This window comes from Chiloscyllium plagiosum, chromosome 1 (genome assembly GCF_004010195.1).
Source record: "Chiloscyllium plagiosum isolate BGI_BamShark_2017 chromosome 1, ASM401019v2, whole genome shotgun sequence".
Taxonomy (NCBI): Eukaryota; Metazoa; Chordata; class Chondrichthyes; order Orectolobiformes; family Hemiscylliidae; genus Chiloscyllium; species Chiloscyllium plagiosum.
The window spans coordinates 57,351,199-57,369,096 of record NC_057710.1 but is presented as its reverse complement, the minus strand read 5'-3'; the positions used below and the strand labels follow the sequence as shown (position 1 = coordinate 57,369,096).

Below are 17,898 nucleotides of genomic sequence, written 5' to 3'. Positions count from 1 at the left end.
CTACTTTCTCCCCAACCCCATCCTCCTCTCATTTTTCTCTCCACCCTTCAGGCTCTCTGCCTGTATTCCTGATGAAGGGCTTTTGCCCGAAACGTTGATTTTACTGCTCCTGAACTGCTGTGCTCTTCCAGCACGACTAATCCAGAATCTGGTTTCCAGCATCTGCAGTCATCATCCTGATGCCTTTTCAAATGTTGTAATTGTACTAACCTTCACCACTTCCTGTGGCAGCCATTTCCCACACGCACCACCCTCTGAGTGAAAAAGTTACCCCTTAGGTCTCTTATATATCTTTCCCCTCTCACCCTAAACCGATGCCCTCTAGTTCTGGACTCGCCCACCCCAGGGAAAAGACCTTGTCTATTTACCCTATCCATGCCCTTCATAATTTTATAAACCTCCAAAAGGTCACCCCTCAGCCTCTGACGCTGCAGGGAAAACAACCCCAGCCTGTTCAGCCTCTCCCTATAGCTCAAATCCTCCTTGTAAATCTTTTCTGAACCCTTTCAAGTTTCACAACATCCTCCTGATAGGAAGGAGACCAGAGTTGCACGCAATATTCCAAAACTAGCCTAACCAATGTCCTGTACAGCCGCAACATGACCTCCCAAATGTTGTAATTGTTTCTCTTGTACTCAGTAACTCTTGTACTCCGTATTCTGACCTTTCGAGGAAAGCATACCAAACATCGCCTCCACTCTTCTAACTAACTGCAAAAACTGAATCATTTTTATGTATGCTCTAAAACTTATTTTGATGCAAAGAAATTTCAATTTACTTCAATCATTTTACATCTGTGGGAATTACTGTGATATTTCTATTTTTTTTCAATATTTTTGACCCTTGTTGTCATCCATACGAGGGTTTCATTCTGTTTTGAATTGTGCAGTAACTAGGATCCCGAGTTGGGTGATGGGACATTCCGACAGAGTGGAAGAATCCAGCAAACATGTCGCATGGAAAGAAACTTTTCTCGTTTTTGCGGGTAGCGCCCACCTAAATTGACAATCTCATTGGATGCTGGGAGTAAAAACTAGGGTTAGGAGTTTACCCACAATTGTGATATAGGCAAGGATGGTCCTTGGGCCTTGGAGAGCCAGCTGCAGTGGTGGCAGAGCCCAGAGTGACCATGCTGTGCGCTTTTGAGTGAGAGGCTATGAGGGAGGGGGTGGGGGAGAGTGATCACTATCAGCTGAAGGCACCTGATGGTGCCAGGGTTTGGGGAGTTAGGGTGTTGGATGATGGGAAAAGGTGTTGAGAGGAAGGAGTCCTGTTTTCTCCTGACCTATACAAGATGCTGTAAGTAACAGTTCCCCTATAGAGTGAAAGAGTTCCTATCATTGTTTTACTGCTGGGATTTTCTGGTAAGCCGATGCAGCAAATGTAAAATTTGAATTGACTTCCCTTCTGTAATCTGGGAAATTGAATTTAATATATTAGTAAAGTGCTGCACTGTTGAATGGCTTAAAATTCTGTAATACCAGTAATGGGCAAGTTGGAATTCCATTCCTTGCTTTTCCATTCTCCATGAGCATTTCTCTCCCACTGCACCACAATGTTTCAATGATGTTTCAGTCCAGCCTTCCTGATCCTTGTGGTCAGGAATGGTCAACAGGCAGCAACTGACAACAACAACTTGCACTATAGCACCTACAACATTTACAGGAGAGCTATCAAACAGAGCTTGACACTGAGCCACATTAGGAGGCATTGAGAGAGATAAGCAAAGTAGCTTTAAAGTAGCATCTTAAAGGAGAAAAGGGAGATGAAGAACCTTAGCAAAGGAATTCTGGTTTAGGGCCTTGGCAAAAGCAGAGTGATTAAAATGAGGAATGATCTCGGGCAGAATTAGGAAAGCACTGATATCTGAGTTGTAGAACAAAAGGAGATGGTGGATGCGAGGAGGAAATATGTATGGGTTTGGAAATTTAGCATTTTAAAATGCAAGTGTTGCTTGTGCTTGGATTGTCTTTTAATGAGGATTCTCTGAATAAAAATGAGGTAGTATTAAGTGTGTAATCACTCCCTGGCTGTGGTACCCTACTTCTGTTGTTGACTGTAATACCTTGATAAAAAGCGCTCGTTGATTTGCGATGGAGACTCGGCTGCTGGTTGTAACTTCTGCCAATGTTTCAGGCAACACCGTTTGATAATTCTCGAGACCACATGAACAGCAGCTGGTCACAGGAACAAGCCGATAAGGAGCACCAAATCAACCAGAAAAGAGCCACAATTCGTTGGTTCAAAGAGACTCAAGCTCGAAAAGTCATTCAGAATGGTACTTTCCCATGCTGGTTCCATGGGATGATTACACGGAGGTGAGTCATTTGGATATGCTTAGATTTTGCTGTAGCAACTCTGTGCTCAGGTTTGCTGTTTGGAATCACAATGAAGGGGAATAACTTGACGTTAAAGACCAGATATTCATTATTGAGTTATGTAGCTCAAGTTGGAACATTTCCTGTCTCAGCACACCCACCTTGATCAAATGTGACCTTTTAAACCAGGAATGGCATAGAATCGGGCCAGCCAATCCCAGACGTAGATTTGAGACATGGAAGGGAGTGCGCAAGTGCTGAGACTGATTAATGAGAAGGGCCCACCTTTGTTCTCTTGGACTTTGCTTCAGTTCATTTAGAAGCTGGTCAGCCACCTTGCCTTCAACGCATACCCCAATACCAGCCCCTATGTCAACACATGCCTCCAACTCTCAACCCACAAGAGTTTCTCTTCCCCCATGCCATCCCACAATTGCTTTCCCTCCCGTTCCCCCATCCTAACATGCCTCCACAACTGTTCCTCCCCACCCCATGCTCCTCCAACCATTCTCAGTTCAAATAAAGCTAATCCTTAAATAGAATCTTTAAACTGCCAATAAAATCATGGGCTCAGACTCTTCACCCCTCCAGAGGTCATGCTTTTGTAACCTTTACCAAAGACGTTGGCTGTATAATCAATTTTGAGGAAATGTCAGCAAATATCTTTAAAGTTGCAGAACAGATGGTCATGCTCACTTCTAACTTAACGTAGGTAGCTGGTTGTTCAAAACGCACCATGTTTATTTGTTTCATTCTTCTACCTTGAATGTTTAAAGTTTTAAGAGCAGGGGATTTAACAAATGTCTGATAATGACATTCATCTAAACCTTACCTGCTCTCGCCAAGTATATTCATTGACTCGATCAATTGGTGACTCTCGCTGTGGGCTATGGCCCCTGAAGCAGCCAAATGGCTGAACTCCTGTCCCTGTGCTTCATGGACAACTCCCATCTGGCAAAAAAAAGGAATGGTTAGAAATTGGAGTTAGATGTTGGATCCTACATTTTTTTAAAGTCTCCCGGAGACTGTCAGTATTCCAAGGAAATACAGCTCTGCAAGTTCTTTCAAAAAGACAAAAAGGAAATGAGGTCATATAAATTGGAACAATTATAAGGAAATTCAAATGAAATATTTGATCAGGAAATACTCAATACTTACCAAACCTGTAAAAACAAGATAAACCAAACCCATGAGAAATAGAGATGCACTAATAATCTTCAGACTAATATCTTCAAAATGAAATTGAAAATTAGAATCACATTTTAATTCCAAAGGTAATAAAAAGAAAACCTTCCAGAGGTAAATAGTGAGACTACATTCCAGCGGCATGATTTGGCTATAACGTCGCTGTAGAATTAGGGGACGGTATTTTCGAAAATACTTACCTCTGTTCGCAATAGTCTGATTCCAGTGGGGATGGTTTGCAGGCTTCATTCTGCGCATGTGCCAATGTCAGCTACTGACAGAGCAGCTTTCTGTGAGAGGTGCTGTACAGAAAGCAGTTTGTTTCATTAATAAATATGATTTCAACCATGATTTAAATATAATTTAGACTATGTTGTACTATGTCTTAGCCTTTGGGTGATTGTTGAGTGATTATGAGTGAGATTTTTTGCTGGTCTGCCCCTGCCCCATTTTTCCCATAGGCCCCACTGTTTCTATTAAGCAAATTTCTGTCAAGCGAGGGTTCACTGGAATGCAACTACCATATTATAGGAGAAGTATCTACTCCTCTTTTCTATATATGTTATACACCAATGATCTCCACTTAGATTTGATGGCACAAGGGGCAAGTGAATGGTTAGCTATAGAATCATTTGAAACCCTACAGCATGGAAGTAGGCCATTCAGCCCTCTGACAAGCATCACACCCAAACCCCCTCCCCCACCCCTCCCATCCCCTTAACCCTGCATTTCCCATGGCTAATCCACCTGGCCTCCACATCCCTGGACACCGTGGGGTAATTTAACATGGCCAGTCCATCCAATCTGCACAACTTTTGGATTGTGCGAGGAAACTGGTGCACCCGGAGGAAACCCATGCAGACATGGGAAGAATATGCAAACTCCACACAGACCGTTCCCTGGGTGGGGAAAGTGGGGGAAGGTGGCTGGTTTTCCAGTTGGGAAACCATGGCAACCTGCCTGCCAAGCTGAGTGGTGGGGGGGGGGCACCAATTGCCCCAGTATGGGGAGGGCAAGGGAGTATTGTCTGACATCAACACTTCTGTCTTTGTCTCCAGCTCCCTAATCCCTTCTCCACCATTCTCCCTAATTGGGAGAGGTGAGGCCTGTAGTATGTGAATGCAAAGTGTTTTGCAAAATGAGGAATAATACTGATTGAGCAAAATTTCAAAGGAATTATTCCTCCCTGCCTCCCCATCATCCTATTTTCAGCAATCATTATATTTTTATTGTTCCTTTAGATCCTCTTAAAGGTCATTGACCTCTTCTGAGGACTTTACGGAGTGCATAAGGCGGGTATGTGTTCAAGGAATACAAGATAAAAAACTGGTACAAATCAACTCTGCCCTGTAAAATTTATTTTAAATATCTTCCCTTCTCACAGCTGCCTGTATTTAACCACTGTTTCTGTTTTTTAGGCATGTGTGCCAAAGTAATATATTTTTATACTCTGTTTTACAGAGAAAGTGAAGATTTGTTGGCAAACCAGCCTTTAGGCTGCTTCCTTATTCGTGTCAGTGGAAGTAGAGAAGGATACACACTGACATTTCGGTAAAATTTCTTCTTTTTTTTTCAATTTAAAAGGTTACTGATGTAGAAATCTGACCTTAATTAAGCATCTGATATGTACTAAATTCAAGAAAAATATTAAAGATTGTAATAACAATCCAAATGGAAATAATCTTATTGCGAAGAAAGCTGATGAAATCAATAAGTAGTTAATCATCATCTACAACTAAAGCAGTCATAAGACTGCAAGGCTAGTTTCAGTATGCTAATGCAATATCTCAGAGTCATCAAGTCATACAGCCTTCCTCCGGGTCCTCCAAAGATATGCAGGTTAGATGAATTGGCCGTGCTAAATTGCCTATAGTGTTCAGGGATTTGTAAGTTTGATGCATTAGTCAGGGGTAAATGTAGGGAAATGATTTTGGGTGGGAAACTCTTCAGAGGGTCAGTGTGGATTTCTTGGGCTGAAGGGCCCATTTCCACAGGGATTCTAAGATTCTAAAGCATGGAAACAGACCCTTCAGTCCAATGAGTCTAAACCAATCTCATTCCCAAACTACACTTACCTGTGTTTGGCCCATATCCCTCTAAACCTTTCATATTCATGAACCTCTCCAAATGTCTTTGAAATGTTGTAATTGTACCTGCATCCAACACTTTCTGGAAGTTCATTCCACACATGAACCAGTCTCTGTGTTTTTAAAAAACAAAAGTTGCATATTGTGTCCTTTCTAAATCTTTCTCATCTCAGCTTAAAGATATGCCCCCTTGTTTTGAATTTAACCACCTTAGAGGAAAACCCCTTGTCATTCACCTTATCTTTTCCCCTATGATTTTATAAACCTCTACAACCTCCTTTGCTCCAGTGAACTAAGTCCCAACCTCTTTATATAACACAACCCTCCATTCCCAACAACATCCTGGTAAGTATTTTTTTGAGCCCTCTCCAATTTAATAATATAGCAGGGTGACCAGAACAGCACACTACTCCAGAACAGGCCTCGCCAACGTCCTGTACAACCTCAGCATGACATCTCAACTTCTATACTCAATGCTCTGAGCAATGAAGGCAAGTGAGCTAAATGCCTTCTTAACCATCATATCTACCCTTGAGGTAAATTTCAAAGAATTATGTATCTGAACCCTTAGGTCACTCTATCCTACAACATTCCCCAATGCCCTGCCATTAATTGTATAAGTCCTGTCCTTGTTTGTGATACCAAAATGCAATACCTCGGGTTTATCCAAATTAAACTCCACCTGCCACTCCTCAGATAATTGTCCCAAGACAGTGGATAATGGTGTCTTCTGCGAACTTAAATGATGACTCCTATATTCTCATCCAAACTGTTTATATAAATGACAAAACAAAAATGAACCTATTACCTATTCTTGTGGAACCTCTCTGGTCACAGGCCTCCAGTCCAAAAAAAAACAACCTTCCACTGTCACGCTCTGTCTCCTACTGTCAAGCCAAACATGTATCCAGTTGGCAAGTTCTCCCTGAATCCCATGTGATCTAACTTTACCAAATCGTCTACTATGCAGAACCTTGTCAAAGGCTTTACTAAAGTCCATGTAAACAACATCTACTGCTCTGTCCTCATCGGTCTTTTTGGTTACTTTGTCAAAAGTCTCAATCAAGTCTGAGAGACACTATTTCCCTCAAAGCAATGCTGACTATCCCTAATCAGTCCTTGCCTCTCCAAATGCATGTGAATCCTAACTTTCAGGATCACCTCCAACAACTGATCCACCACCGATGTCAGGCTCACAGGTCTGTAGTTTCCCAGCTTCTCTTTATGTCCCTTCTTAAATATTAGCCACCCTCCAGTCCTCTGGTATCTCAACTCTAGTAATAGACAACGCAAATATTTCTTCCCTAACTTCCCACAATATCCTAGGATACGCTTGATCAGGTCATGGAGATTTATCCACCTTTTTATGTTTTCTAAGACCTCCAGCACTTCCTATTCTGTTAAGCAAACTGTGTTTAAAACATCAATCTGCAAATTCTCTAGTCTCCATTTCTTTCTCTACAGTAAAAACTGATGGGAGATATTAGTTTAGTATCTCTCCCAACTCCAGAGGTTCAACACATAGATGACCTTGTTGATCTTTTAAGGGGACCTACTGTCTTTTGCTTTTAATGTACTTGTAGAATCTCTTTAGAATATCCTTAATCTTATCTGCCAAGGCTATCACGCATCCCCTCTTTTTTCCCCTCCTAATTTCACTCTTAAGTGTCCCAACATTATTTGTACTCTTCAAGAGATTCATTTGATTGCAGTTTTCTGTATCTAATGTATGATTCTTTCTTACTTTTGACTAGAACTTCAATATCTCATCCTGGCCAATCAGAATGTGTAGCAAATTTATCATAACTCTAAACTTTATTTTCGCTATCCTGAAAATTCCCAGAATTCCCTTTGACTTGGCATACTTTACATGGTTTTATTCCCTTCTGTTCTCATGTGCTCTCTGCCCACATCAGAAAACTGAATTCTGATTCTTTAATATGATAGCAGAAGATGCTGGAAATACTCAGCAAACGTGATGCATCTGTGGAGAGAGAGCGATACATAGAGTTAATGTTTCAGCTTGATACCTAATAAAGGTCCATGCAAAAGTCCATGGAGCAAATTTGGACTCCAAACATTGTGGCATCAAAAGCTCTTGCTATTTCTCTTTAACAAATCTGTATTGAAATTCATTTAACTCATGTATTTCCAAGTGAATCATTTTGTGTGTCATTCTTTTTAACAGTATCCTCCCCACTGATTTCATGCTGACTGATCTATTATTGTTAGACTTACCCTTCACCACTCCTTTTCAGTAACAGTGGAGTATTTGCAATCCATCAGTCCTCTGCTCCTATATCTATGGAGAATTGTAAGACTGTAATATGAGCCTCCCTTACCTCCAGTCTTTCTTTTCTCAACAATATAAGATGCAGCATATCCAGACTGCATAGTTTCTACTTTAAATGCTCCCATTCCTGACTCCTAGGTAAAGAGGAGCTGAGTATTGTTTAAAATGAGGAAAGACTTCAGAAAGCTGGAGGACCGAGGGATTTGGAAGTCCTGGTGCATGAATCAAAGAAAGCTAACATCAGAATTCAGTAGGTAACGGGGAAGGCAATTGGCCTGTTGGCTTTTACTTCAGAGGAAACAGACAATAAAATAGGGAAGTCATGCTAAAACAATATAAGGCAGACCACACCTGGAATACTTCTACTTTAAATGCTCCTACCCTGGACTCACTTAAATACCACTTCCTCTAATTTATTGCTATCCAGTTTCTGTATTAACTCAGCTACAATTTCTGTTCCTATTTTTACTGTGGCACTGGCAATACCCTTTAGTGAATGCATTCAAATGCACACCTTCAGACATATCTAAGACCATAAGATAGAGGAGCAGAAGCAGGCCATTCAGCCTGTTGAGGCTGTTCTGCCAGTTGGGGAGGTCATGGCTGATGGTCCTCACCACCATTTTCCCAGTAATCCTTTATTCCCTTACTGAATAAAATCCATCTGTCACAGCCTTGAAATTCTTAATGACCCAGCCTTGACAACTCTGTGCTAAAGAGTTCCACAGATTCACCAGCCTCTGAGAAAAGATATTCTTCCTCATCTCTGTCTTAAATGGGTGACACCTTATTTGAGATTATGCCCTTTGGTCTTTGTTTCATCTTTCAATAAGATCAACTTCTATTTTTCTAAATATACAAGTCCAACCTATTCAACCCCTCCTCGTGACAAATCCCTGCCCATCTGGAATCAATCTAATGAAATTTCTCCGGGCTACCTCTAATGTCAGGACATCTTTCCATAGGTAGGGGGACTAAGCCTATTCTCAGTATTCCAGGTGTAATCTGCCTTGTATAGTTTTAGCTCAACTTCCCTATTTTATAGTCCATTCCCATTGAAGTAAAAGCCAACGGGCCATTTGCCTTCCCCATTACCTACTGAATTTTGGTGTTAGCTTTCTTTTGATTCATGCACGAGGATCTCCAAATTCCTGGATCCTCCAGCTTTTTACAGTCTTTCCTCATTTTAAACAATACTCAGCCCCTCTGTACCTGTCAAATTGCATAACTTCCTGTTTTCCCACATTATATTCCATTTGCTGTGTTTTTATACCCACTCACTTAAATAGGCTATATCCTTCTGTAGATGTTTTCTGTCATCCTCACCACTTGTCTTCCCATCCATTTTTCTGTCATCTACAAACTGTTTGCACAAGATCATCTTTTTAATCTCTATTTGGTTTGTGTCTCCCTCATTCCATGTGCTTACCATTTTACTTTGTAGGCTTATGCATTTATTATATTATCCATGATATCTTCTCATGCTCTGTCTTTGACACTCTTGTTTGGTCTCCCTGAATGTCATGCCATTTTTAGCATTATCTACACCCATCTCTTTCAAGATCGTGGGTTTGTGAAGTTAGAATAGAGAGTTTGAACGCTATTCAGCCAATCAGAGCTCAGACTGTTCTCATCTTAAAACAAGATCAGATTAATTAACCTCAGCAAAGATGCCCTAGGTAGTAGTGATCATAGTATGTTTGAATTTTACTTTTGGTTTAAGGGAGACAAGTGTGCATCCAAGACGAGTGTTTTAACTTTGTGATTTGTTTCATTGCTCTGTCAGAATTAATGGAGACAGCACACATTTTTTTTTTTTTGTTGCACTGTTCTAGTTCAGAACATGTAAGTCATTCACGTTTAAGACCGGTATCTGTAGTCACAGGTGAATTTGAACCTCCACAGGCCATTTTCTAGCCGGTCAATGTCGTTGAGGATGGTAACCAGTTGATGGTTGGCTTGTCATCTTTGTTTTGTTTTTTAGGAGATAAAGAAAAATGTTTGATTTATGTCTATTTTTTAAAATGCCCTTGGGGCTTTCCAAATTTCTAAAAGCATATTCACCGTAAGCCTATAAACAAAGAGTAAAAGATAAAGTCACCATAGTCCTACCAGACCATCTGGCTACACTCTCATTAGAGAAGATGGGTGGCGGTGGTTTAACCTGAGAATCACCACATCTCAGGTGAGATGAGAGATTGAGAAAGAGGGTCCTTCATTGTAACCTCAGCTAGTTTGGGAATTGAACCCATGCTGTTGCTGTCATCCTGAATTGCTAACCAGCCATCCAGCCAGCTGAGCTAACCAACCCCCAACATATGCATATAGCAAAGCACCACTGACTGACCCTTAAAAGAATTTAGTTCAAAACTTCATGCGGTTTTGAAAAAGAGTTGAATTATCTTTTACATTTACCTGAAAAGACCTGAATCTCTCAGGATAGAACTGAAGAGTCAACCTTGATTTATCCTCTCCTGTGAATCAGAAGGGGGGAGATTTAACTCTTATTCTGTGTTGAACTCTCTAAAGTTCACACTTAAGCAGAAAATTGAAAATGCTGCTTTGTTACAAGTGTCACCTTTACCAATGAAACTGGCTGATGCTATGGTTTAGATGGCTTTAGATGGGATCTGCTCATTTCTTCATGATATAAATTTTTCCTGAGTGTATACACTCTGTGCCAAGATGGTGACAACTTTGTGCTATGAGTGACTGTTTTATTTAGAAACAAGTCTTTGAGGAAATGGAAAAATTGTTAAACTTTTGTGCTTTTGAGTTGGGCATTAGTATAATGTTGAGCAGCGTAAAGGGAGCCTTACTCATTGTAAATGGAATAAAAATGAAGTGTTGGAGAGCAGATCTGACATCTGGAGCAAGAAACTTAGTTAAGGGTTTAAATCCAATATGACTGTTCATCCAAACTGGGTCTTACATGATTCTTGATTATCTTCTACCTGATCTAGGGCTATTTGGTAGAGATTTGAATTAGAAAGCACTCCATTTGAGAGATGGTGTAGGAGGGAGGGGTTCAGATTTGTTGGACATTGGGACCGATTCTGGGGAAGATGGGACTATTACAAAAGGGACGGTCTACATCTGAGCCAGGGCGGAACCAATGTCCTTGGGAGAGTTTTTGCTACTGCTGTTGGGGAGGTTTTAAACTAATGTGGCAGGGGACTGGGAACCAGAAGAGAAAATAAGTAGGCAGCGAGTTGGAGACTAGAAACTGTAAGAATTATGAAGATAACATTAATAAAGGGAAGAATAGGCAGAGAGCAGATGAGTGCAAAAGAATCTGGTGGCCTGAAATGCATCTACTTTAAATGCAAGGAGTTAGTGTGTAAGGCAGATGAACTTAGGGCTTGCATTGGTGCCTGGGAGTATGACATTATTGCCATCACAGAGACTTGGTTGAAAGAAGGGCATGATGATTGGCAACTAAATGTTCCAGGATATAGACACTTCAGACAGGACAGGGAGGGAAGTAAAAGAGGGGTGGAGCTGCATTGCTGGTCAGGGACAATATCACGGCTGTGCTAAAGGAGGGCACTATGGAGGTCTTGGGTAGTGAGACATGTTGGGTGGAGCTGAGAAGTAAAAAAGGTGCAGTTACATTGTTGGGGCTGTATTACAGACCTCCCAACAGTGAGCATGAGGTAAAAGAACAAATAGGTAAACAGATTATGATTAGATGTAAAGGCAATAGGGTAGTGGTGATTGGAGATTTTAATTTTCCCTACATTGACTGGGATACACTTAGTGTCAGAGGTCTGGATAGTAGAATTTGTACGGAGCTTCCAGGAGAGTTTTCTAGAGCAGTATATAATAGTCTGACAAGGGAAGGGGCCATATTGGACCTGGTACTGGGGAACGAGCCAGGACAGGTGGTAGAAGTTGCGGTGGGGGATTCCTTTCGGAACAGTGACCACAATTTTGGAAGTTTTAGAATACTCAAGAGGGTGGTCCTAAGGGAAGAGTACTAAACTGAGCCAAAGCCAATTATATCAAAATAGGCAGGAGCTGGGAAATGTGGATTGGACACAGCTATTTGAAGGGAAGTCCACATTTGAGATGTGGGAGGCTTTCAAAGATAGTGCAGGATAGGCAAGTCCCGTTGAAGGCAAAGGATGGGAAGGGCAAGATTTGTGAACCATGGATGACAGGAGAAATTGTATGACTAGCCAAGAGGAAAAGGGAAGCGTACATAAGTTCTAGGCAGCTAAGAACAGAATGGGCCCTGAAGGAATATCGGAAGAGTAGGACAAGTCTTAAATAAGGAATCAAGCGGGCTAAAAGGGGTCATGAAATAGCTTTAACAAGCAGAATTAAGGAAAATCCCAAAGCATTTTATTCTTATATAAGAAGCAAGCGGGTAACTAGAGAAAGGATTGGTCCATTAAAAGATAATGAAGGAAGGCTGGCTGTGTGTCGATCCTGAGAGAATGGATGAGATTCTGAATGATTACTTTGCATCAGTGTTCACTGAGGAGAGGAACATGATGAATGTTGAGATTAGAGATAGAAGTTTGATTAGTCTGGATCACATTGGTATAAGTAGGGAAGATGTGTTGAGTATGCTAGAGGTTATTAAGGTGGACAAATCCCGAGGACTGGATGAGATCTGTCCCAGGTTGCTGAGGGAGGCAAGAGAGGAAATAGCTGGGGCCCTGACAGATGTCTTTGTGGCATCCTTAAACACAGGTGAGGTACCGGAGAACTGGAGGGTTGCTCATGTTGTCCCCCTGTACAAGAAGGGTACTAGGGATATTCCGGGTAAATACAGACCAGTGAGCCTGACGTCAGTGGTGGAAAAGTTGCTGGAGAAGGTACTGAGAGATAGGATCTATTTATATTTTTAAAAGAATTGGCTTATCAGTGATAGGCAACATGGTTTTGTGTGGGAGATATCGTGCCTTACCAACTGAATAAAGTTCTTCGAGGAAATGACTAAGTTGACAGATGAAGGAAGGGCTGTTGATGTCATATATATGGATGTTAGTAAGGCATTTTGATAAGGTTCCCCATGGTAAACTATTGGAGAAAGTGAAGTCACATGGTGTGCAGGGTGTTCTAGCTAGGTGGATAAAGAACTGGTTGAGCAACAGGAGACAGAGTAGTAGTTGAAGGGAGTTTCTCAAAATGGAGAAAGGTGACCAGTGGTGTTTCACAGGGGTCAGTGTTGGGGCCACTGTTGTTTGTAATATACATAAATGATCTGGAAGAGGACACTGTTGGTATGATCAGCAAAAGCCTTGGGAAAAGTTGATGGGCAGAGAGATCTGTGAGTGCAGGTCCATTGTTACCCTGAAGGTTGCTGCACAGGTGGATAGAGTGGTCCAGAAGGCATATAGTATGCTTGCCTTCATTGGACGGTCATTCAGTATAAGAGCTGGCAAGTCATGTTAGAATTGTACAAGACATTGGTTTGGCTGCATTTTGAATACTGTGTACAGTTCTGGTCGCCACATTACCAAAAGGATGTGGGCACTTTGGAGAGGGTGCAGAGAAGGTTTACAAGGATGTTGCCTGGTATGGAAGGTGCTAGCTATGAAGAGAGGTTGAGTGTAGGTTAGGTTTATTTTCATTAGAAAAAAAGAGATTGAGGGGGGACCTGATTGAGGTTTACAAAATCATGAAGGGCATAGACAGGGTGGATAGAGACGAGCTTTTTCCCAGGGTGAAGGATTCAATAACAAGAGGTCATGCTTTCAAGGTGAGAGGTGGAAAGTCTAAGGGGGATACACGCAGCAAGTACTTCACACACAGGGTGGTGGGTGTTTGGAATGCGTTGCCAGCAGAGGTGGTAAAGGCAGGCTCGGTAGATTCATTTAAAATGTGTCTGGACAAATGCATGAGTAGGTGGGGAGCAGAAGGCTACAGATGCTTAGGAATTGACTGACAGTTTTTGACAGTATATTTGGATCAGCTCAGGCTTGAGGGGTCGAAGGGCCTGTTCCTGGGCTGTAAATTTTCTTTGTTCTTTATTTCTTAATACTAGTACATAACAAATTTATGAACACAAACTTTGAGAAGTGTGAACCTGAATCTGAGACATTCAGATATTTGAATCAGGAGCAGCAGTAGGCCATTCGGCCCCTCAAACCTGTCCCTGAAATTTGAAATAAACGTGGCTGATCTCATTTGTAATCTCATACCCACATTCTCACCTCCCTCGGTGTATCCCGATCTCAGCAAATTTTCTTTCATATAATCTAACTGATTTCCTTGCCATTCATTTTCCCACAGGGCTGTGTTAATGATTTTGATGTGGGGAGACAGTTCAAGGGAAGCTGGAGAGGCTGAGTGGGTGGGCAAAACATTGGCAGATGGAATACAATGTGAAGAAATGAGAGATTATCCATTTTTGGAAGACCAAAGTATAGAGTATTTCCTAACTGGTGAGCAGGCTGGGAAAGATTGCACTTCATAGAGGCTGAGTGTCCTTGTTGATGAGTTGCTGAGGGTTAATATGCAGGTACAATGAGCAAGAAAGAATGCAAATGTTATGCTAGCCTTTCTTACAAGAGGATTTGTGTCTGGAAGCAAAGATGTTTTACTGCAATTAAGAAATTAATATTATACTGAGCTTTGGTAAGATAACATTTCATGTACAGTGTTTTTGCCTGCTTACCCAACGTAATATATAATTGGTATAGAGAGAATGCCTTAATGTTCACTAGACTGGTTACTGGGATGGGAGAGCATTGTCCTATGAGGAAATATTAAATCATCTGAGCCTACATTCTCTGGAGTTTGGGCAAGAGTAAGCTAATCTCATTCAGATATACATAATTCCTGCAGGGATTAACAGGATAGATGTAAGAAGGATGTTTTCCCTGGCTGGGGATTGTCTACAACCAAGGGACATGGTTTCAGAATGAAAGAGTCGGTCACTTAGGACTAAACGATGAGAAGAATGTCTTCTTTCAGAGGATGGTGAACTTTTGGAGGTTTACGTTCAGATCAATAGATTTCAACATGTAAAAAAACATCAAGGCCCAATATCAATGAATGGGAGAAAGAGGTCAAGGGGCTGAATTGTCTGTTCTTCCTATTATTTATGTTCTTCTGTTCTTGGGTATATTAACAACTAAAACCCTTTAGTGATAGAAACTGACAGACATCCTCAATCCACACCCACAGCAATGTGGTTGGTTCTGAACTGCCCTCAGATATGATCTGTTAAGCAACTTGATTGTATGAAAGAAGAGAGCTCAATCTCATAGCCTTTTATACCCAGAATAATGTCTATGATGGAGAGACTGTATTACAAAGAACACAGTTTTCATGTTTAACCATTTCTAGAGGGGAAAGGCTCTGCAGAAGAATCTTTAAGAATCAGAGCTTTATTATGATTGAGCAATTGCGAGTGTAAAATTTGGTTAAAAGAATGGGCCATATCTATTTATGTTTTATGGAGACACTTTTTTTAATACAGTGTCTATTACATCCCAAACGTAGCCATTGCTTGGGATGAATAGCTTTCCATTTTATCTGCCTATCTTGCAAAGTGGTAAAAGAGCTTGAATGTATTTACTAACCTGGTGAACCATGTTACTACTTTAACCTGACATGAAAGGTGGTTCTGCTTCCACAATTCTGTCAAAACGTAAGAATTAAAATTCCAATTGTTCAGTTGTATCTATCAATCAAAAACAAGACTATTCACCTCTGGTCACTCGTCATGTTATTACTGTGTTTTTATTTCCAGAGGTATAGATCGGTGCCGACACTATATGATTGAAATGCAACCTAATGGGAGGTATGTCATACTGGGAGAAGATAAGGCCCACCCATCACTACCAGACTTAGTGGACTATTATAAAACTGTTGGAATTCAGCCATTTATGGAAGTTCTCACTATGCCTTGTGGTCAAGTAAGTAATCTGCTTCTGTACATTCCTTTGGAATCTAGGGATGGTGTGGCCACATTATTCAAGCTTTTCTGGTTTTTGAAGCTTATTATTTTGTTACACTTGTACATCTGAGTGTGTTCAGAGGACCTGATTCTTGCCATCTGTATCCTGCCTCTCCACTCTGCTGTATTGTTCCCAGCTCTCCTTCATCTTCAGGCATCACCAGCAAGCCTTCTGATGACTTATATATCTTCCTTTTTCACTGCTTTCCTGGAACTGAGCAAGGAAACAGGCTGGTAATGTTCAAAACATGTTTTGTGCTTTGACTAGGGAGCCAGTGTGTGTGGCAAAAATATTAGATATCAGATATCATGGGGAGCATGTTGGGGGCAAAGTAAGTGACAGTGAAGTTAAAGATATGAAAACGTTTAGGAAGAGGGCGCAGACTGGGGCATCAAGAATTGAGAATGTGGTGTACACACAGGAGTATGATTTAGCCCTAAATGCAGACAGTATCCAACTCCATTATGATGATCTTCCTGACTGTTGACATTGTGTGGTTAATGCTAAGAAATTTGAAACCTGGATAAATTACTGGAATACTATTGGAAGTTTTCCAGATACAGCAGAGCCAATGTGAAAGCTTTTGTAAAGCAAGCAGGTACATGAACAGATAAGTAAATGTCTGCTTTCTTCAAAGAATTTGTTACATTACCCAATATATCCCTTCAAAAGCAAATCATGATTGTGATACCGTCTCTTCAGTAGATTCTGCAGTCAATCAACCTTGTTACATACTTGCCTGGGCTGCTGATCTGACTTGCTTCTAGAATCTAGAAAAGGATGTGGAGGCAAGTGAGAATACAGCGATAGGTTACAAAGACACCACCTAGGTTTATGTTCTAACCCAACTTCACACAAATAACAATATGAGCAAAAATAGATGCAAATTGACCTTTAAGAGCATTTAGTTTTGTTGTTCCAACGCCGAGGGGAAAAAGGTGACGTAGCAGTAATGTTACATGACATGTAATCTAAAGGGAATTGGTTTAACTTGTATACTGGCAGTTATTGGAATTTACATTCAATTGATAAATCTGTAAAACAAAAATAGTTGTCATTCCTGAGACTAGCATCAATTGTCACAAAAGAATATCAGGTTCTCTAATGTCTTTTTAAGGTTAAAAAAAAAATCTGGCAACCTTTCCTGGTCTGGTCTGCATGTAACTCCAGATTGACAGCAAGGTAATTAGCCGGAAACCTGCTGAGTTCAAGGGAAGTTGGGGATTAGCAGCAACATCAGGCCTTGTCCATGACATCTGGATTTATGAAAGAATTAAAAACAAAACACCACTAAAATTTTCATTTCTAAATTTCAAGTCCAAGACTTTGCAATTATCATATCATATAGCTACCCTATTTGTCCCTTTCCCCTGCTTCATTTCCATATCTCTGCAGTTTCCTCTCCTTTGAGAATATGTTCAGTTTTCTTTTAAAGTCTACTATTGAATCTATTTCGATCATCCTATGCATTAAAAATTTATTCATTTAACTAGTCACTCTAATCCTCTGGTTTTGACCATTCAGTTAGAGCCATAGCGATGTCTAGCATGGAAACAAACCCTTCGATCCAACTCGTCCATGCCAACCAGCTATCCTAAATTAATCTGTCCCATTTGCCAGCATTTAGCCCATGTTCCTCTTAAACCCTTCCTATTCATAAACCCATCCAGATGCCTTTTGAAATGTTGTAACTATCAGCTTCCACCACTTCCTCTGGCCCACGCACCACCCTCTGTGTGAAAAAGTTACCGCTTAGGTCCTGTTTTAAACCTTTCCTCTCTCACCTTAAGTTATTGGAAGTTGTTTCTCTTTATTTCTCTTCACGTTTGTTCTTGAAGTGTGACTATCACTGGCAAGGAAGCATGTAATTCCCATCCTTTATTGCCCAAGGGAAGAGGGTGCTGAGCCACCATCTTGAACCACTGCAGTCCATTTGCTGTTAGTACTCTGGTGTTGGTAGTCCTGTTAAGAAGGGAATGCAGTAATAGCAAAGGAGCAGCAAAAGTTCATCTAATGTGTGGCTTGGAGTTGAACTTGTAGTTGTGTATGATTCCCATGTTTCTGCTGCCTTTGTTCGCCTAAAGGGTAAAGGTGGT

The 17,898-nt window shown here is 41.0% G+C and overlaps 1 protein-coding gene and 1 long non-coding RNA gene across 3 annotated transcripts in view; one reads left to right on the top strand and one right to left on the bottom strand.

Moving 5' to 3' along the window:
- The window catches only part of LOC122548485, a 6,054-nt gene extending 2,793 nt beyond the window's left edge, over window positions 1-3,261 (bottom strand). The window contains exon 1 of the long non-coding RNA XR_006311250.1: window positions 3,151-3,261. This is a non-coding gene — a long non-coding RNA (uncharacterized LOC122548485). The remainder of the gene's footprint in view (window positions 1-3,150) is intronic.
- LOC122548471 (myosin-IIIb) overlaps window positions 1-17,898 on the top strand; it is a 176,406-nt gene that overhangs the window by 148,481 nt on the left and 10,027 nt on the right. For both annotated transcript variants that reach the window (XM_043687195.1, XM_043687186.1), the window contains exons 25-27: window positions 2,137-2,318; window positions 4,965-5,054; window positions 15,595-15,760. In XM_043687195.1, the coding sequence (XP_043543130.1) occupies window positions 2,137-2,318; window positions 4,965-5,054; window positions 15,595-15,760 (438 nt within the window). The remainder of the gene's footprint in view (window positions 1-2,136; window positions 2,319-4,964; window positions 5,055-15,594; window positions 15,761-17,898) is intronic.